Source organism: Halichoeres trimaculatus, unplaced genomic scaffold (assembly GCF_033239565.1).
Source record: "Halichoeres trimaculatus isolate MK-OKI-2021-1 unplaced genomic scaffold, fHalTri1.1 fHalTri1_scaffold_17, whole genome shotgun sequence".
NCBI lineage: Eukaryota > Metazoa > Chordata > Actinopteri > Labriformes > Labridae > Halichoeres > Halichoeres trimaculatus.
In genome coordinates this window covers 18,939,883-18,960,404 of record NW_027437195.1, presented here as the reverse complement: position 1 = coordinate 18,960,404, position 20,522 = coordinate 18,939,883, and the positions used below count along the sequence as shown (strand labels likewise).

The 20,522-nt window shown below is 39.4% G+C and overlaps 4 protein-coding genes across 4 annotated transcripts; 3 read left to right on the top strand and 1 right to left on the bottom strand.

Moving 5' to 3' along the window:
* The first annotated feature begins 1,415 nt into the window (after positions 1-1,415).
* On the top strand, positions 1,416-6,292 carry ppie (peptidylprolyl isomerase E (cyclophilin E)). The gene is made up of 10 exons (XM_074692061.1): positions 1,416-1,494; positions 2,575-2,673; positions 2,768-2,811; positions 3,182-3,208; positions 3,341-3,422; positions 3,513-3,616; positions 3,701-3,824; positions 4,005-4,190; positions 4,300-4,442; positions 6,126-6,292. Exons 1-10 carry the CDS (start codon positions 1,464-1,466, stop codon positions 6,192-6,194), a joined length of 909 nt encoding a protein of 302 aa, XP_074548162.1. The 5' UTR covers positions 1,416-1,463; the 3' UTR covers positions 6,195-6,292.
* Positions 6,293-7,369: 1,077 nt separating this feature from the next.
* On the top strand, positions 7,370-8,934 carry gjb10 (gap junction protein beta 10). The gene has a single exon (XM_074692060.1). It carries the CDS (start codon positions 7,696-7,698, stop codon positions 8,485-8,487), a length of 792 nt encoding a protein of 263 aa, XP_074548161.1. The 5' UTR covers positions 7,370-7,695; the 3' UTR covers positions 8,488-8,934.
* Positions 8,935-13,039: 4,105 nt separating this feature from the next.
* gjb3 (gap junction protein beta 3) lies at positions 13,040-14,900 on the top strand. The gene has a single exon (XM_074692766.1). It carries the CDS (start codon positions 13,040-13,042, stop codon positions 13,877-13,879), a length of 840 nt encoding a protein of 279 aa, XP_074548867.1. The 3' UTR covers positions 13,880-14,900.
* A 1,991-nt stretch (positions 14,901-16,891) lies between these two features.
* hmgcl (3-hydroxy-3-methylglutaryl-CoA lyase) lies at positions 16,892-19,796 on the bottom strand. The gene is made up of 9 exons (XM_074692117.1): positions 19,675-19,796; positions 19,334-19,417; positions 19,023-19,130; positions 18,785-18,880; positions 18,507-18,655; positions 18,337-18,400; positions 18,061-18,249; positions 17,823-17,948; positions 16,892-17,676 (listed from the first exon to the last, which is right to left on the bottom strand). The coding sequence occupies exons 1-9, from the start codon at positions 19,759-19,761 to the stop codon at positions 17,575-17,577; spliced, it is 1,005 nt and encodes a 334-aa protein (XP_074548218.1). The 5' UTR covers positions 19,762-19,796; the 3' UTR covers positions 16,892-17,574.
* Between the last annotated feature and the right edge of the window lie 726 nt (positions 19,797-20,522).

Sequence of the window (20,522 nt, the reverse complement as noted above, 5' to 3'; positions counted from 1 at the left end):
GCTATCAGGGTGATATTTCATCCAATGCACACAATTTTGTAAATAAAAATGATATAATGTTGCAATAAAAAACATTATTTCATAGGTTCTAATGTCGTAGTCAAACTGTCATCTTTATTTTTTTTTCCTCAAATGTTCATCATTTACTAATTTATTGCCACCCCTCCTAGAAACTGGCGTCCAAAAATTCAAAGCCTACTTTGTACACTATGAACTGAAACTTAGATGGTTTGAACTGTTTTTTGTATTTCAACTCTCAAAAGTGGAAATATTGTTCAACATGAATTGTATTAACTTCTTGAAGAGTTAGATCCCTATCCAGGCTATTTTCTGGTGGCTATTGAAATAAATAAATACAGTAAATAACAAGGACAAAGCAATGGATTGGGGAACCGTGAACTTCAATACTGTTAGAAAAGGGGTGTTTCTGACTCTGATTTCTATTCTATGATCTGGTATGGTGTATGGTATGGTATGGTATGGTATGGTATGGTATGGTATGGTATGGTATGGTATGCAATGATATACAAACAAAAATAAAAAACAGCCAATTTTAAGAAGATATAATAATAATAATAATCCATTTTATCTAAAAGTGCCTTTCAAGACACTCAATGATGCTAAACAAGAGTAAAACAATATATACAATTTATAAGCCTATTAAAATTGAATTTCCTCAGTTCATGTCTCATTTTGAAGGTCGAGGGTTTGATCACAGCTCTTGCAGACGCATGCCAAAGTGCCCTTGAGCAAGTCATTCAACCCCAAATTGCTCTCACTGTTTGTCAGTGATGTGCGTGAATTTGTTGGTTAAAAACTGATAGTTCCCTAACTTAAGTTCTTCGTTATCAGTGTGTAAATGTGGTGTGGGTAGATCAGCATAAAGCCCTTTAAGTGGTCAGAAAGACTTAAAAAGCACTATATAAGTACTGGTCATTTTGCCATTTTACAAATATGTATATTTCTATATTTATTTCTATATATATATATATATATATATATATATATATATATATATATATATATATATATATATATATATATATTTAATTTTATTAAATATATATTTATTCATTTTCATATATGCAAAGTTTAATAAACTAATCTGACATGATTTCGTTTGATATATTATTGCTTAACAATATAATTTATTTAAATATTTTGAAAAAAAAATGTTACAATTTTGAACAGGTATAAAACTTTGTTGTGCAAAAAGGCTATAAAATTTGACAGTGGTAATAGCTGATGTTACCAGTTATAGCATGGGTGATACGGTGCTCCTCAGCTCTGAAGCGTAAAAAAATGTTGGCAAAATATGGTGAATTCAGAGTGATAACTGCTGTAAGTGGATCCATCCAACAGGCGGCGCTGGCGGGAGTTTGACCAATGGAGGGCGGGCTCTTGTCTCGCTAAACCAATGGCAAGCATAGACTCTGGGTCAGAGTTGAAAGGTTAAATCAAACATGGCGGCTAACAAACGAGTGCTGTATGTCGGTAAGTTAACTTCATTTTTCATAAAAACAAAACAAATTCAATCAATTATTTTATTTAAAAACAATGTACTACCTCGTACACTAAAAGCCGCAAAGATTTCAGGATTTTACCAGTAAAACAAAAAAAAAAACTTCATTCCGAGACCTGACAGTGTGGCATATTTTAAAAACTGTGGTTGTATCTCTATCCGTGTAGCGATGCACGCCAAACCGGCTCATGAAAATGTTTATGAATTAATTCACCCAACAACATAACCGAAGCCTTGAGCTCCACCAGTTGTGTTTGTGTCTGTATCCTATTCCCACCCCGTATGATCTGAAAATGCACTCTCCTGTTATAAAGACAAGGCAAGTTTATTTATATCGCACATTTTGTCAACAAGGTAATTCAGAGTGCTTAGATTGGACCTATAAATAACCATTGACTAGAACAGCAAAAGGAAACGTCTTGGTTCAAGAAAAAAATGATGATAAGTGGATAAACAAGTATAAAAAATGGCAACATACAGAAGCGGATTTTGAAATGTAAGCATAAAGTTACAGTTATGCAGCAAAATGGGAACTGAATAATTTGTCTCACTATTCCAACAAAAAGTGGCTGTTTAAGGTGAGTCTTCAACCTGGATTTGAAGGAGCTGACAGTTTTACAGCAGACCTGGTAGTTTCTGGGAGTTTGTTCCAGATATTTGGAGCATAGAAGCTGAATGCTGTTTCTCCATGTTGTCTTTTGGACGCTGGAGACTGAATGCATACCTGTTCCAGATGACCTGAGTGGCCTTAAACCCAATAAGGAGATCACTTATATATTTTGGCCCCAAACTTTTCATTGCTTTGTAGACCAGCAGAAGTTTTTTTTTTAAAGTCTATCCTCTTGACAGTCAGGGAGCATTTGTTAAGACCTCAGAACTGGACTGATGTGATGGACTTTCTTGGTCTTAGCGAGGGCTGAGTGCAGCTGTCAGACCGACTTTTTAGGGAGACCTGTAAATACGTTAAAATAGATAAAGACAGTAACTACTGATAGTTATCTTACTGCTTACCTGCCCAGTTCCTGTGACATAACTGTGTGTTTCTCTGTCAGGGGGACTGGCTGAAGAGGTGGACGAGAAAGTCTTACATGCAGCTTTTATTCCATTTGGTGACATAACAGACATCCAGATACCCTTAGATTATGAGACAGGTAAGATTGTGCTTTTTGCTGTGAAGTGTAAAAGTATCTAATTACTTTCTGCATCTTTGTAAGAGTTTTAATGTGTCTTGTTTTCTGTTTGTAGAAAAGCACAGAGGATTCGCATTTATTGAGTTTGAAATGGCAGAGGTAAGCATCGGTTGTTACACTATTGCAATGATAAACTTAAGTGTTCATCATTCTGATATGAACTTGATAAACCCATTCACATGTATTTCTCTGTGTTATGATCTTCAGGAATTAACTGTGCAATCTAGATATTTGAACTTGAGTTGGGTTTGCTGACACATTCGACCTGTCAATTTGGTTTAAGATCTATATAACTCAAAAAAGAAGAAGAAGAAGAAGAAGAAATGTATACCATAGTGGTGATTTAAGTAAATGTTAGTATATCCGAATTCAATTATAAAGGTCTGATGTAAAATAATTTAATGTGCATGGTTGGTATCAACGTCTGTATTTTCTTGATTGACAGTCTTTTGCTCTTTGTGTGTTTTAGGATGCAGCAGCAGCCATCGATAACATGGTAAGAGGATCCCATATCTGTAAAGTCTGTCACTGGAGTTTTATTTACAAGGTCTTATCATGACAACAAGCCCAGAAAAAGAGCTTCTTTTGCAAAAGTTGACCTAACCCCCTTCATCTCTATCTCTGCAAGAATGAGTCTGAGCTCTTTGGAAGAACTATCCGGGTCAACACGGCTAAACCCATGAGGATCAAAGAAGGCTCTTCCCGACCGGGTGAGTGATGCAGACTTTGTTTCAAAACCTTTTATCCTAGACTTTAACCTGTTTTTTGCTGTTCTGATAAAAACTCTGCTCGTCTCTCAGTGTGGTCGGATGATGACTGGCTCAAGAAGTTTTCGGGTAAAACCGTAGAGGAAGCGGAGGGGGAGGCAGCCAGTGGTGAATCCACCAACACTGCAGCACAGGAGGTGTGGCATCTGTCTTTGTGTGTTTTGAGGTCTCTGACCTTAAGATGTGTTCATATGTGATAAATGGATGATCTGTTTCTGCAGGCTGAACCTCCAGCTAAAAAAGGGAGAGTTAATCCTCAGGTGTACATGGACATCAAGATAGGAAACAAGCCAGCAGGGAGACTACGCTTTCTTCTCCGGGCTGACATTGTTCCCATGACTGCAGGTGTGTATACAAATATATTAATAGTTGCATATGCTGGAGTTAAACATTGCTAAATTTTCTGTTGTTCAGAATTGAACCAGGCCATAAATGTAAATACTTCACTTTAGAAAAAAAAACCCTCAAGCCTCAAGTGTGTTGAAGAAAAGGTATGACAAACCTTAAAATCTTTTTTTTATCTAGAGAACTTCCGCTGCTTATGCACACATGAGAAGGGTTTTGGCTTCAAGGGCAGTAGCTTCCATCGCATCATCCCTCAGTTTATGTGCCAAGGAGGTGACTTCACAAACCACAACGGCACCGGTGGCAAATCAATCTACGGCCGGAAGTTTGACGATGAAAACTTTGTTCTGAAACACACAGCTCCAGGTGAGGAGATTTAGGAAGAACTGTGAAAGGAATGTTCTAGTATGTGGCCCCTCGTTGATGTTAACTTGCAGATTTTGTGGCTAAAATTCTGCGTTGTCCTTGCTCGCAGGGCAGCTATCGATGGCCAACTCAGGGCCAAATTCAAATGGCTCTCAGTTCTTTATCACCACTGATAAAACAGATTGGCTGGATGGCAAACATGTGGTGTTTGGAGACCTTGTGGAGGGGATGGATGTGCTCCGTGCAATGGAGGTAAGAGCTGCGAAGGTTAGGATTTAAACTCTTTTCATAGCTATATGTAAGAGTTCATCTCCCAAGCACAACAAAGTCTCAGTCCAAAAAAGCATTCACTTTAAAAAACAACTTTTTAACCTGTTCCTGTCAAAGTGTCCTGGGTGATCAGATGACAAGTAGAGCTCATTTATAAATGCACTAAAAATATCCTGATCGGTCTCTGAGAACTAATCACTGAGGACACATTACGGTATGGTTTGTTACAGTAATGCGTTACAGTAACGTAACTACTCTTTTGGGTAAAAGTAGTGTAATGTGTTACGACTGAAAATATGGTAATGAAGCGTAGTTTCTTTTTCACTTGGGCACAACATTACCTTACCCAGGGACCAGTTTGACAGCAACACTGCCTCAACTGCGTGCATGCACAATAATCCTGGGCTCTCATTCCTCACTGAGGCTGGTCCTCCTAATGACATGCAGAAAGCAGTCAGTCATTATGGCATTATTGGTTTTCTTGTCAAGTCCTCTGTAGCATTTTTCAAAACAAAGGGCACAAAAGAATTACCTGTTATGTTCTCCATAGTAGAACTATACATATTTAAGAAATAAGATGGGATTCTGCTCAAGTCGAGCACCATAAAAGTTGCGTAAAAGTAACATAAAAAGTTTCTTTCCATAGAGAGTAACTAAGTAAAGTAAGGGACCACTTTTTCCAGAAGTAACGTGTAACAAGCAAACACTACTTTTTGAGGGTAACTTCCCCAACACTATTTGTAACACATTTGGCTCCATCATTTTAACTTTGCTACACAGATACATCCACACTAAGACATGGTGTTCAAGGATGATGACACTTAGTGACGCACCAGTCATTTGAGTTTTTTCTCGCAGTTTTTATGTTGAGCATGTCAGTCAGTAACGTTGTCAACTGTGCAGAAAGCAAATCTAAATCAGTTTTAAAGAAGATTTTTATCTCCGCCAAGGAGGTTATGATTTTGGGAAAGTTTTTCTGTTTGTTTGTCTGTAAACAACATAACTCAAAAAGTAACCAACCAAAATTTCAGCAAATGTGATTAAAATTTGGAGGTGATCTGGATCACCGTCTGGATCCAGGATTCAGGGCTGTTTTCACCATATAACTCCACCATAAATGGTCTGATTGTTTTGCAAAACAGTACAAGACAAAGTCACCATAATTTCTGACAGATGTAAAAGTACGATCCAGATCCTGGCAATATTCTGGATACTAAGATTTTGAATATGAAATATGTACTGGGTCATCATCATTTTCAACACTGTCAGGAAACAAATATACGCACAAACCTGCAACTAACTCCAAATTGTAGCAGACAGTCTGCTGAAAGGGAGTATAACATTAAAGTAGGACTAAAGTGTTGGTGACAGTCACAATATGCTTGGTGGAGGTCTGCGCTCTCTGAGTGCTTTTCTAGTTGACATGTGTGGGTACGACAGACAGCAAAATACACAAAGTGTCTAATAGGCACGAGGGTCAACTGGACTTCTGAGCCGCCATTGACAAGGTTCAACTGATTTATTTTTATTTTACGGTAAGTTGTGGCATCGGTTCCAAAGATAGTCAGTCTTTATGTAACTTTGTGAACCTAATAGACAACCATACAACATTTTGGCAAGTAACAAATGTATCTCTGTATCTATTTTCTTTTTTTAAAATTGCAGGCTCAGGGATCAAAGGATGGCAAGACAAAGCAGAAAGTTATCATCTCTGACTGTGGAGAATATGTGTGAATGATAAAGAAGTGTGTGTCTGAAAGCTGGAGTTTCCTCATGATCTTTTCTACTTTAGATTCACATCTGTCATGTAAATATTTCAATAAATACCAAGGTTTTTTAAATAATGAAATTAACTGTCTGTGTTTAATTTTCTGCGAATTCACTGTCAAAACGATCTGCTGATCATTCTCTCCATCCTGTAACTGCGTTGTTAACTATTTTGGGCGCTTATTTCGCAAGTATCCACAAGTTTAGTTTTCTCACTTTAGTAATAGTTTTCATAATAACACTTTATTTTTTTTCCCCAAGCTTTTGTGAGGAAGAACATTTAAAAAAATGTGGAGCAAATATATTTTCATGTTCAACAAGGGTCACACAATTTCAAGACACTAAATTTATGAATGGATGAAAGAAATTTATTTTGGCTCAGTGGCAACAAGAAACAATTTTACAAGCTCAAAGGGAATTTTATTAATTTCCAGGGTAACCTATCAAAGAAAAAGCTTGGAAAAAAACTTACCTCTCTTTTTTTTTTCTTTCTTTTTTTTTTCTTTTTTTTTCCGCCAAAACAAGCATCACAGAAATAGTAACATTGGCAAGAACAACACAGATGCGTTGTTGTTGTTTATAAATAATAATCCGCAATAAATGCATCATAACATATTCATTCATTTACATTTCAACAGTGTGTATCATATCTAGTTGATTCTTCTAAAGGTTTTAAGACTTCACCAGTGGGCTGCATGATTTTACATCTTCAGAAGAACAACACTAAATTCGACACAACGAGAGATCAAATATGATAGTTTCCCCGGTCGGAAATCAAGTATGTGATAAAGAGGGTTGCCCCACCTGAGCAGGTTGAGTGGTGAGAAGGCACGGTAGGCAGACAACTCCACCCCTTCTACTCCCGGACTGTTGAGAAATCTGTTGAGAGTCTCATCGGGTAGGTTCATCTCGGAGCCCGTTCCTCCGCTTCGACACCGAACGGCAACACAAGCGTTTAAACTGTAAGTATTCAAATGATTTGGATTTGAGACTAAGACGGTGGTAATGTACATGTATCCGGATGTTTTCGAAACAAAGTTTTGGAACTTTTTCATTGTGGATACGCGTAATTGCGCACGGATAAGCCCAGTTCCGTAAGCGTATTTACCCCAGTTGTGGGGAAGCGATCGGTCTTTTGTGAGTGTTATCTGGCTGTATTCCAGGACAGCGACGGATTGAGACGTTTCTGTGTCGTGGTAGAGTTTCTGTGTCTTCATAGTTTAAAACTCTTCTCCGCTTACTGAGCTTTTTTAAAATCTGGAACGTGTTTCCTCATAACTCATGACAATCAAACCTCACTTCACTGTATTTCCTTCTTGTCTTTTACCCTGTTCTCGATCTGCTGTGTGACTGTATTCTTTTCTGTCTCAGAGTGACACTTCCCGAGTTCTGACTGCAGTTTCAACTGAGAAGTGCTTCTTCTGTCTTCCATCAGCAGGAAGAGAAGACAGGCTGAACAGACCTCGCCATGAACTGGGCATTCCTCCAGGGCCTCCTCAGTGGGGTGAATAAGTACTCCACAGCGTTTGGCCGAGTGTGGCTTTCTATTGTATTCCTCTTCAGGGTCATGGTGTTTGTGGTGGCAGCAGAGAAGGTATGGGGTGATGAACAAAAGGACTTCAAATGCAACACAGCCCAGCCAGGGTGCCACAATGTTTGTTACGACCACTTCTTCCCCGTCTCCCATGTCCGGCTGTGGGCCCTGCAGCTCATCTTTGTCACCTGCCCATCCCTCCTGGTGGTGATGCATGTGGCGTACAGGGAAGACAGGGAAAAAAAGAACCGGCTCAAGTATGGTGAGAACTGTCGTCGTCTATACCAAAACACTGGCAAGAAGCGTGGGGGTCTTTGGTGGACCTATGTCCTCACTTTGGTCTTCAAGATCGCTGTGGATGCCACCTTTGTCTACCTCCTCTACCACATCTATGAGGGTTATGACTTCCCCTCACTCATTAAGTGTGAACAGAAGCCCTGTCCGAACAAAGTGGACTGCTTCATCGCTCGTCCAACTGAGAAAAGGATCTTCACCCTCTTCATGGTGGTCACCAGCCTGGTCTGCATCCTTCTCTCCATCTTTGAAATCGTCTACCTGATAGGTAAACGCTGCCGTGAATGCTTCTCAGCTGTCCATCACTCTCGCCACATCATGACCAACACGCTGTCCAGTGGGAGCAACTTGATGGAGTCGAACACTATGAAGCTTACAGGCAAAAACACACCTCAAACACCTGCTCCTTCATACAGTGTAGCTGTATCTTGAAGATAGTGAGAAAAAAAAAGACTCAGTGGAAAACAAAGACACGGACGGGGGAGTGTGCCTTACCTCAATCCATGGGCACCTCTTTCAAAGACCTGTCAGAATGCATTTTTCAGACAAGAGACTGAACTGCAGCTAAGGAAGAACCTTACTGTTTCTGGTTACACTGTCGAACTATTTGTAATTCTTGACAACAAAATGTGTCGTTGGAATGTGCCCAGTTCTGGGTCAGAGGAGATTTTTAAAGATAAAGAATTGTACCTCGTGCAAAGAGGTGAAAAAAAGCTTTTGTGATGCAGTTTTGAATTCAGCCTTGATAGAAATTACATGAGTCATCGTGAGGCCCGGAGACTGTGGTTCTACAAACACATGTGGTTTTCTGTGTAAAATTTTCCCCCTGCTCACAGCCCAGCTTCCAGACTGTTGGTCCTAACTGCACTCTCCCTGCTCCCTGCACTCGCGTTCATGGCAGACTCTGTCACGAGATTCCTTTACATAATTTATCAAAATGTTCAACGACTGTTTATGCTGATGTTCCAAATGTTACATATTACAATCTGTGTCCTGTAAGCAAACAAAGGAGCAGCATGAGGTTGAAATGTTGTAGTGTAAACAGGTTTAATGAATCCAGGGTGTCCATACTCAGAGATTTGATACACAGGGTTGCATTATGTTCATATTTTTCATTAAAGAGATTTTTTATGTTTTGAAAACAAGAATGTTTTCTGTTCCTTGGAGTAAGAATTAGAGTTTAAGATTTAATTCAGAACATGTACAGGATCTGCAGGACATTGAAACTCTTTACATAACAAATCCAAACACTGTTAGCTAAGAAGGGAAGTTCAGTGGTTAAGAAAAGATCGTAGGCTTTTTTTCTTCTCTGATTTTTTCCATGTGTTAGCACAGAGTTTGCGCTGTTGCTAGCTCCCTCATTGTTTGGGTTGATTAGTACCTTAAAGAGGGTAGAGGAGGAGCCTTGCACTCCTCAGTTTGATTCATGCGTGCTGACGGATCTGGACCCACCCAGTACTGGAATTTGTCTGTGCATGTAGTCTGTGAATGGATGATTTCTGTATTTACACTGCCACATTTGATAGTCAAGATGTAGTGAGAATAAAACAACATGTTACTCCCTAGTTGGTATTGTGTTGAGCAGATGTTTCCAGGTTACTCTCTGGCACATCCCGCTCTGAAAGTTTTGCCGTCGCCACCTCAATACAGAGGAAAATAAATATTGTTCCTCCTGCTCAGAGCCACGAGGGATGACATTTCAGAAACTCAAACAGCAGTATCATTTTCCACAAACAGACGACAATCTGTTGGCACTTCAGTTAAGAGGACACAATGAAACCATTAAAGTCTACTTAAGTAAACAGTTTTAATAACAAGTGTAGTCTGTAGATTGTCTGAAATAACACGGCCAGAGTTTCAGGAAGGATGATTGGCTGCCAACGTTACTTATCACCTCTGGCATAACAGGTTGGCAAAAGATTTGTTGTAGATAAAAAATCTGAGTCCTCAGCATAAACCAACGTTATCTGATTATACACCATGAGAAAAAACATGTAAGGAAAACAGAAGACTTTTTTGTTGTTGTGATCACACTGTGTCATTTAGACTGTCCTCTATGCAGGGGAAATATTTGTCCACATCTAAGCCCTAAAGTGTTAAATTGAATAATGTAAAGATCATCTACTAACTCTTATCATATAAGTAACTTTCAGGCTGTGCCCTTCTCTTTGTTCCTCTCATGTTTGCCCAGCCTGCATGGGTGGTTCTCAATAGGAGCCAACACTCACTCCCATTTCAAGACCCTCCCATCTCTTCTGGGACAGTTTTTGTCTCTTCGTCCTTCGCTTTCTCTGCTCTCTTATACCTTTCCTTCCTGTCACAGCATTAGCACTGAAAGGCAGTTTGTTTACCCGTTGTGTTGGTCCATCTTGTTGAAACTTGCAGCTGGCAGAGGTTGAGTCACACAGAGCATTCCTCCAGGTGTGTCCCTCAAACTGCCTGGACCAGTTCTTCATCTGGAGCCAAGAAGGAACTTTTTTTTCTCCCTTCCCCCACTTAAATTCAGTTCTTGTGTACTGAACTGCCCTTAACCTTATTGTAGGTACTGCAGATGCTGTTCACGTGTTCACGCTTTGGAGGGCTTTCTTGAAAAGCACAGCTGTATTTGATGCTTCTAACAATCCTCTGAGAGTTTTAGCTCTCAGCTGTGAGACTTTGGACTCAAGTGTTTAATTTAGAGTGAGCACTACAATATCTCAGACTCATTTCTTCACACTCCCAGGGTCAAAGAGGTATATTTCTACTAAGTTTTATAGGATGTTGGCTAAATTCTGTTTTAGCCTGGTGCCAGATTTAATTGTGGTCACTATCTCAGTTTCACATCTCACTTTTCCCAAAGTTTTATGAAATGAAAATACAATTCAGCTTTTCTGTTGTGCCTGCTTAAAATAAACATTCTTGTGAACTACTTCTTTTTGAACAGATTGCTTTTACTGATTTAAAGAAACAACCCTGATGACTTCTTCCTTATCTTTGTAAAAGCTCTGGCGTGGAGAAGATGCAGTTCTGAGCCAGTAACATTCCCATTGGCACCTAGGTGACTGTTCTAAACAATACAAATAAAAAGAGCATGACTTGACTTGGCCTGACATGACTTGATGAGGGAAATATGATCCCTTTTAATGTGGATCTGGATTTCAGAGCCTTGAATACAAGCACAGTCTTACAAGACCTGACAGGCTGTGCCACAGACATAACTTTTAATTGTGAAGCTGTTTGATATCTGAAGCATATTCATCCTAAAAGTGCCAGTGATAGTCTTTTCCCTTTAGACCAGTGGTGCAGTTTGGGACAATGAGGATGAGCTTAAAAGCATTGAGAGTTTATGAATGTGACTGTGTCATCTGAGTAGAGCAAAGCTCTAAAAAGAATAAAGGAAACACAATACACCCTGGCACTCTAGTGTGTGTTGTTTAAAAAAAGAAAAGTTCAGCAGAAAAAAAAAAGAAAATTGTTATTTTTTGTCGAGTACCAGCACTCTTACTCAGCCCACTCACTCATACTGTAACAAAAAGGAGCTGATCTCCTCACTCTGCCCCCCTCCACCATCCACACACTCAGAACGTTCCAGGAAACTTACAACAAAAACAGACTGCACAACAACAAAAAAATGCATCCACCTCAGGGTGTGTCTGCTTACGTATATGAACAAAGTCACAAACTTGTTGAGGCACGGAGACAGCCCTTCCTGGAAACTTGGAACATAAAAAAATGAGCCTGAATCTGATGTCTTTCCAACTCTTTAATTATTACACTATCCTGCTCTTTCCTTATGTAACCCTTTGTGATAGGACTTCAACTGAAACAACACAACACACTGCAGTTTGACCTCTCTGTGGTTCATGTTTTTCATTCTTTCACAAATCAATTAGATTTTTTTTTTTGTTAAATCTTAGTTTTGCATGTTGCCCTAATGTTGCCAATAAAATCATAAAACCACATGTTCCCTCAAACCACCAAAGCAGTGATTGGTTGCACACATAAGTGTTGATGTGCACAGCCTGATCTCAAATCCTTCCAAAGTACCCGGACACGGTCCATAAGAGATGAAAAAAAATCTGTTATGCCAAAATATTTGATGTGCTATCTAACACTAGCGTGTGAGTGGGGGAGAGAGGGAAGAGAAGGAGGGAGGGAAAGAGAGAGACAGAGAAAGAGGAACATCTGGGGCAGTTCCATTCTTTCTTCCTTAACCCCACCCACAGGCGCATTTTCCAACACTGCGCTCCTTTACCTGTCGTCTGGAGCCAAATCTGTGCGTGAAAGGACTAAAAGGGAAATAAAGCAGCAAGAAAGTTCTTAAAAGTGTCAAAAGCAAGTGGTTTACAGCAGGAATGGACTGAGGCTTCTGTCGGTAAGTAAGAAAAAAACGTTTTTGGCTCTTTAATACATCAGATGAGGGAAGCCTCGTGAAGTTCGCGTTCGAGTCGATCTTAAACTGATGTTTTCAAATATGTCAGTCTGTAGATCTTTTTAGGTCAGTTTATGAAATGATTGTTTCACTTTTGGTTAAGGGCGGACACGCTAAGGTTAAAAGAAACAGCTGATAAGAAAATGTGTCTAAATTACGCGTTTGGTCCGTGCGTAAAAGGCTGTTTGACCCAGACAAGTGTTAACCAGACGATGACCAGCTCTCTGTACCTCGAACTTTGATAGATACGTAATAAAACTGGTTTGATAACAGTGTTACTTTTAGTGAAAAATATAATCCCTGGGTGTGTTGAAACGTTGGTCCAACTTGTTTCCTTTAAGACGAGTCTAGCCCCAGGACGACTCATAACTATGTGCTGTTTGTGGTTTCTCGGTTGGTTTTGTCTGTAAGTTCAGTACAGAGTGCTTTCTGATGAAATATGTGGCGTATTGCTCGGGGTTTTCCTCATTTCTTTTTGATCATGCTTCCCTCTAATATGCCCAGGTCTGAGGACAAACCAGCAGCAGGAAGAGAAGAACTCCAGCATCAAGATTCTGACCTCCAGCCAACACTATGGACTGGAAGACCTTCCAAGCCCTGCTCAGCGGGGTGAACAAATACTCCACAGCTTTCGGGCGGGTATGGCTGTCTGTTGTGTTCGTGTTCAGGGTGATGGTGTACGTGGTGGCAGCAGAGCGAGTTTGGGGTGATGAGCAGAAAGACTTTGACTGTAACACCAAGCAGCCTGGCTGTGCCAATGTCTGCTACGACCACTTCTTCCCCATCTCCCACATCCGCTTGTGGGCCCTCCAGCTCATCTTTGTCACGTGCCCGTCCTTCATGGTGGTTATGCATGTGGCATACCGTGATGACCGTGAGCGCAAGTATCGAGCCAAGCATGGGGACAACAGCAAACTGTACAACAACACAGGCAAAAAACATGGCGGCCTGTGGTGGACCTATCTGGTCAGCCTCTTCGTAAAGACAGGCATTGAAGTGTCCTTTCTCTACATCCTCCATCATGTCTACGACAGCTTCTACCTGCCAAGGCTGGTCAAGTGTGAGGTGGCTCCTTGCCCAAACCAGGTGGACTGTTACATCGGACATCCCACAGAGAAAAAGGTCTTCACCTACTTCATGGTTGGAGCCTCGGCCCTGTGTATCGTCCTGAACATCTGTGAGATAATTTACCTGATCTCCAAACGTGTCGTAAGGTGTGCAAACAAAGTAAGGAGGCGGAACCGCAACATGGCTGTTCAAGATGACAACTACAGCGATGACCCTTTTAACAACTGCGCCCTGAAAGACAAGCCCCCATCCTTTAAAACTGCATTCAAGCCTTCATTCAGGCCTGCTGGACTCAGACTGGAAGAGAAGATCCGGGCCTCCGCTCCAAATCTGTCCTCTACATGATTGACAAAAAGTGTTCCGAATAGCAGGAGATACATTACATTTGGGTGGGAAACCCAATGACACATCTCAGAAAACAGACTCAGAACTCTGAGCCGAGCAACAGCGTGTGTCAGACCCTGGAAGTTGAGTCATCAGGACTGGATTCATCCTGTGGGCCTCTGTGTCTGGATCTAAGACTCTTTTTGAGCAAATGAACTTTGGTTTCCAAGTCAACATCCACAATATTTACAAGTCAGCTCGAGCCTGAAATGATTTGTTATTGATATGAGGGTTTCTTTTTTTGAATACAATAAAAGGTCTGTGCGGCTTTTCAGTTTCACCCCTTCACCCACATCAGAACATTCCAGTACGGTTTCTCCGTCTTTCTTGTGATAGGTGGTTTAACATGGGAGGGGAAGGAAAGGAAACACTGAATACAAGAAGACAGGACACACCTGGCAGAGGTATTCACCCACACTGCCAGTATCTACAAGTGTTGTGTCAAGGTGCTCTGCTGTCAGCCAGAGCTGGATACACATTTCAGTGACCTCTTTTATTTATCTTCATCTTTATAATGTGCTGTACTGATAAGATGATGATGATGAGATTGGAAATAAATCCTGAAGAGTAGAGCAGAGATACTCAGGAGTCATATATTAATGGTTGAGTGATACTTGAAAGGGTGAAAACTGGCCAAAAACTGAGCTCTTTACTGCTTTTATTTGCTCGGTTTAGATTTATCACAAGAACTAGATTCATAGATCACTGGTATATTTCTTTCTTTGGTGGGCATTTGCCTGCTCTTATGCTGCACAGCCACAAATTGTTCATTGAGTGTCTGTGTTTTGACATGCTTGTACACAAACTTGCCTCATCCAAGCCCACTGTTGATTTAAATAAGGCGAGGAATGCTGCTGCTCCATTCTGAGTTATGGGCCAGAGCGCAGTGACGAAAAGGGGGAGGCTGGACGTACGGATGGCTCGTTGGACTATTTCACAGTAATATGTGTCCTCAATTGTTCTTGGCTGATGACAAATGTAAAATAATCTCCCTGCACTTATTGTTCATAAAGTCATTTTCATGAATTTGAATAAATTAAATAAATTATATCTGTTTTTGTTTGCTGTTTAACGGTAAAGATTGCTTATTGACAGCTAGGATTATTAGTTTTTTATTTTTCAAAAAGATTTTTCACCAAAATAGGATTGCACAAGCTATCCCCTGTTTTTTCTCCCACGTAGTGTCCCGTCAGCTGCTGACACATTGCTTAGTTTCTCACCTACACATCCGCAGAGCATGTCCGTTAGCATTTACCCATTTAAATGACTCATTATGACATGTTTTTTTCCCCGACCTGTGTTACACATGATTAGCGTTTCAAAGTATTATGGAAGCCTGCACCAAGAATCTCAGTCCACCTGCTCGACTTGCCAATCGGGTTTTGTGAGGTGTGGTGAGGAAAACTGTTTTTTTGTTTATTCAGATTCATTTCCGTGACAAACGGCATAATTACCATGGAGATAGTTAAAGATGTACCTTTAGTCAGTATAAGAAGATAAAATTGTAGACTTTGATAAGAGGAAAAAGTCACACATCCAGTGTAACATTTTTCATATACAGAAGATCCCAAAAAAAGGATATCATGTAATGATTTTTTTCCCCACAATTTATTTTGTAAAGGTATTCTTTTATACAGTCTTTATATATTTCGTGTCAAGTAAAACAATACTTTTACTGCTTTATTTCAATTTTTCTGGTTTATGCCCCATGGAATTGAATTAAAAAAAAGAACAACAACAAAAAAAACTGTCCTATCAAACACAGCTTTATCATGATAAACAAACCATGTGATGGTACCGCGACACAGTGTAAAGATCTGCAGGAAAATGAAATAAGCTTGTCTGCAGATCAAGTGCTCTAAACCACTGAGTTCCAGTCCAGTTCTTTGACTCTTTGGGAGAGCTTCAGATTTTTCTCTGGTGCGCTAATGGCTAGATCACTGGTCTGCAACCTTTACGTCCATAGGAGCCATTTTCCCTTAGCTCATCTGGATTAAAGTCATTCAGGAGCCACAAAATCTACTTCATCTTCACAATGAAGACAAAAAAGCACATAGAATTCTGAACATAGTAAAATCTGTTGCATAATTGTCTAGACAAGAAAATTATGTATCTATAAAATTAAACATGTGATGTCTTTATTTTTTAAATAAATTAACAAAAATGTAAAAAAAAAAAAAAAAAAAAAAATGTTATGACATGAACTTCATAAATTTGCACAATCTAAAGCATTTCAATAAGTTGCAATTTTTTTTTGAAAAATTTGAAATTTAAAAAAAATTGGATAAAAATAATAAATACTATAAAAATAATATTACAAAAATTGCTTCATTCAAAAATGTGAACATTTAAAAAAATTTGCAAAAATCATCAAAAAATGTTCTTTTTTCTCAATTTGAAATAAGTCAAAAAATTGAAATAAAAAAATGCAGAAAGGTAAAAACAAATGCAAAAATTTAAAAAAAAACAAACAAAAAAACTGAAAACTTTATTGATAGATGTGATGCATTTTTAGTTCAACTAAATTTTAACATGGGTGTCAGAGTCTTTAATTAATACTTTCTGCAAGAAAAATAAAAAATATTTATTTGATAATTTTTCCTTGAAGCTAAAAGGAGTCAAAGAGCTGCATGAGGCTCCAAAGCCACAGGTTGAAAACCTTTGGGCTAGATTTTTACTAATAATGGCTTTTGATGCTTTAAGCCTGCTCCTTGTGAAGCTCTTCCAAGGTCTTGCATTGACTAAGTGAGCTGCTCCTGCTTTTTCACCTTTTCTCACTATTTCCTTCTGGCCCAGTTAAATTGAATATTCTTCAACACAGCACCCACAAACAGACCTTCTGTGGCTGCCCTCCTTATATGGCATAAATCACATTTCCTCTTCCCTACGTCACAAATAAAAATATTTCATTGGTATGTTTAGTTATCTTTCTGTGAGCTGTTTGAATGACAAACCATAAAAGCAGTTCAAACACTCGAGCACATCAACTGAGCATATATAAAAGGAATACCAACACTTAAAGTAGCAGATTGTGATTGACTTTTTAATATATCTATTAGAAAACTTACAATCTTGTTAAATATTTACATATTTTAACGTGAAGACATGAAATTCAAATTAAATAGACAGGAGTAAAACTAAAATTTCTAAATATAGAAACCATTTTAAGAGTGGCATACTTCACATCAGCATTTTTCACACGACAATACAATGCCCAGAGTTCATTCAGGCTGATCGAAGTTTGATGTTGCTCCCTTTGCCTCTTAAGATAATTTATTTAAAAGCAGTCACTGCTGCATATTAAGGATGATAGAAATCAACACAACACTGTCTTTGTGTGACATAAACAGTGAGTTTATCTTCCTCAAGGACATTTTCACATTGGAGCTTATTATAAACAGAGTCTGTGCTTCCATTTGGCCTCTCCCAGTGCCCAGAAAGTAATGCAAACACACTTTAAAGAGACAGGTGAAGGCATGGCTTGTGACAGGAAGGATGTTAAGGGTTAGAGTGACTTAACATAAGGCACTTCAAGCTGTTATTTTGATCAGATAATGTAAAAAAACTAACTACGGGGTGATGGTCGTACCATCCTTTAGAGTACAGTTCTCACACAGGGGATGGTTGTTTACCCTGTGTGGTGTGGCTTTTTTTTTTTACAGTTTACAGGTAGCCTGCGCCACTTTAGAGTTGGTCTTTCTGTTGAGGGTGCGACAGATGAAAGCTCCAGCATCCATCAGCTTTGGCAGGTCAACGCCCTGAAAATAGTACAAAGAGTTGTACGGTCAAAGTAGGGAACAGAAGAAACAAACTTTTCACAAATGATTTATAATGACAAAACTATTAGCCTGCAGCTGCAGTTACTAGAGCAAATAAAGGCAGTGACGCCAAGAAATGTGTTTACCGTTTGAATCCCAAGTCCGTGCAGCATATAGACAACATCTTCAGTGGCAACATTTCCAGAAGCCCCCTGAGCGTAGGGACATCCGCCTAGTCCAGCTACAGAGGAATCAACCACACTGATTCCTTTCTGCAAAACAAAATAAATATTTATCTTTAAATTTATATGTAATACTGCACTTTTAATATACTTCCTGAACTGCTATCTTTCAGGTGACATATCAATCTCAAGTATGACTGACCTGTAAAGCTACAAGGATATTAGCCAGGGCCTGGCCATAAGTGTCATGGCAGTGTACTGCTAAGGCACTGACTGGTACATCTCTGCACACAGCTTCCAGCATTTCAGACATGCTGCCAGGAGTCCCGACTCCAATAGTGTCACCTAGAGAGATCTCATAGCAGCCCATGGAGTAAAGACGCTTCGCTACCTGCAACATAGGAGACCAAGCTTTTTTGTTGTTTTATGAATTGTTGATATTGCTGTTTTTAAAACTTTTGGATTTCTTGTAACTCACATGAGCAACTTTTTCAGGCTCTACCTTGCCTTCATATGGACATCCAAGAACACATGACACATAACTGTTGAGACAAAGAAATAGATTAAACAGAGCAGAAACAAAAATGAAACACTAAAATTCAAATGATTTAATGTTTTGTTGATAGTAAAGAAACCTTGTTATCCTACCCTCGAACTGGCACACCAGCCTCTTTAGCTGCTTTCATAACCTCCTCGAAGCGCTGTAAACTCTCATCCACTGAGCAGTTTATGTTCTTCTTACTAAACAGCTCAGATGCAGCACCAAATATGGCAACCTCTGATGCACCAGCTTTTACCTGTAGCATGTAAGAGAGGAGACAGAAGATTTCTTTGGAGGGACATTTTAGCAACATTGCCAGTACAATAAGCTGGGTGTTTAGTTGTTTTGTAGGAGACTGTGGTGGATTAAGTATTTTGACACTTACAGCAGCCTGGAAGCCTTTAAGGTTTGGGGTAAGGACAGGGTAAGACACCCCAGGTTTTTTACAGATCCCCTTCATCACCTCCACCTGGTCAGCCATCTGACATTCAGACATAAGTGGAGGAAAAAATGAATACAGTGGAAACAATCTGCTTCCACTCTTACAAGTTGTAGTTTCTGTGCTGCTCTCTGTGGGTGTGTCAGCACATCACATACCAACAGCTCTCTGTGAATTAACTCACCTGTGGAACCCATTTTGGAGATACAAAGCTTGTGGCTTCAATAACCGGCAACCCCGACGCTGACAGCATGTCAATCAGATTAATTTTTGTTTCTGTTGGTACGATGGTCTAAGAGTAAAAGCAGAAAGGCACCAAGATGACGGACACCAGGATACATCAAATGTGGTCACTGACAGGTTACAACTAACGATGCACCTGTTCCATTTCAATACTATCTAAATTAAGCAATTTAAGATATGAATATGAATTAATTTGGGTATTTCAGTGTTATAATGAGTGTGCAAAGTGAGATGACATGAATACATAATTACCTTTTCATTTTGTAGACCATCTCGGGGTCCCACTTCAACTATTTTCACCTTTTCGGGCAGAGCTTGACCTGGTCTTATACCAGCCTATGAACACACAAACACAACCCTCAAACACACATTTAATACACGTTTATATAAGACAATATAGTTATTATATCAGGATCGTTTATTATTTGTTGCAAAGCAGCCAACTATTAACTCTTGTGTTAGGTAACCAACTGAATCTAGCTCAGGTGAACCGCTGTAGACACTTACAGTTGAATGACGAAGACTGCTAGCTAAATGTAACTGACACTGCTGGAGGGAAGACAAAAACCACGACAAAAACTCACTGCTTTTACCTTTGCTGCGGAGCTGAGCGCCAAATACTGTTGACCCATTGCTGCAGTTAAAGTGCTCCTCTTAACAAGCCTCATGACGGCCGCCATGATGGTCCAGCCTCTGGAGTGACGTCACGTTGTCCTGCCGACTTTGAGGGCACCCAGAAGGCGCCATCTATTGGTGGGATTTTGTTTAAAAAACGGATTAAGATTTTTCTTCGTCAACGAAGCCAAAATTACAATTTATAAATGGAGTGCTACCAATAAAGGTTTACCAGAATCATTCAGCATCTCCTCTGTACTTTACATTTGAACATTTAGTCGAATTGTCACCGTCGCGTGAATACGTAAAAGATGTTATCTATCAAATGTAAATAGAGCAATATATATTTTTCAGTCCTGTTATTAATTCACAAATGCTCATTAGAAGGGGTTTCTTTCTTTCTTGTTGGCTTTCTTTGTTTCTTTCTATTATTTTATTTTTTATTTCTCCGTTTTAGGCTTATTTTAAAGAACTGTAAGGACTTAAGTGGTGTTGAAAAAGTCTCATCTCTAGATATGCCTGATCATAATCCACACTCCTTCTTATAAACGCCAAAATAGGTTATTTCTAAATCCTATTTCTCTGTTTCATGATTGGGTTGGACAAGACTGAACTGATTTGAGGTACACCAAAGCCCCCATGATAACACCATATTAGCCAACAAAGTTCAGCATTGAGAAGAGACATCTGTGTTTTCAGCTAAAATATTTTTGTGGAAATTTTAGAATTCACCAATTCTACATGATACAGACACATCTCAGAGCACTGGGCTGTGAGTAGCGCTATAGCCTCTTAAACTATGAAACAAAATAATATTATAAAGTTT

Bases quoted from the DNA above. Each gene is read 5' to 3' on its own strand.
- gjb10 (XM_074692060.1), top strand. From the start codon at position 7,696: ATGAACTGGGCATTCCTCCAGGGCCTCCTCAGTGGGGTGAATAAGTAC.
- gjb3 (XM_074692766.1), top strand. From the start codon at position 13,040: ATGGACTGGAAGACCTTCCAAGCCCTGCTCAGCGGGGTGAACAAATAC.
- hmgcl (XM_074692117.1), bottom strand. From the start codon at position 19,761: ATGGCGGCCGTCATGAGGCTTGTTAAGAGGAGCACTTTAACTGCAGCA. The intron at 18,401-18,506 runs GTAGGATAACAA...TTGTCTCAACAG, and splicing joins GCTGGTGTGCCAGTTCGAGG to TTATGTGTCATGTGTTCTTG. The intron at 18,250-18,336 runs GTGAGTTACAAG...CCTATGTTGCAG, and splicing joins AGCCTGAAAAAGTTGCTCAT to GTAGCGAAGCGTCTTTACTC.
- ppie (XM_074692061.1), top strand. From the start codon at position 1,464: ATGGCGGCTAACAAACGAGTGCTGTATGTCG. The intron at 3,617-3,700 runs GTGTGGCATCTG...CTGTTTCTGCAG, and splicing joins CCAACACTGCAGCACAGGAG to GCTGAACCTCCAGCTAAAAA. The intron at 4,443-6,125 runs GTAAGAGCTGCG...TTAAAATTGCAG, and splicing joins ATGTGCTCCGTGCAATGGAG to GCTCAGGGATCAAAGGATGG.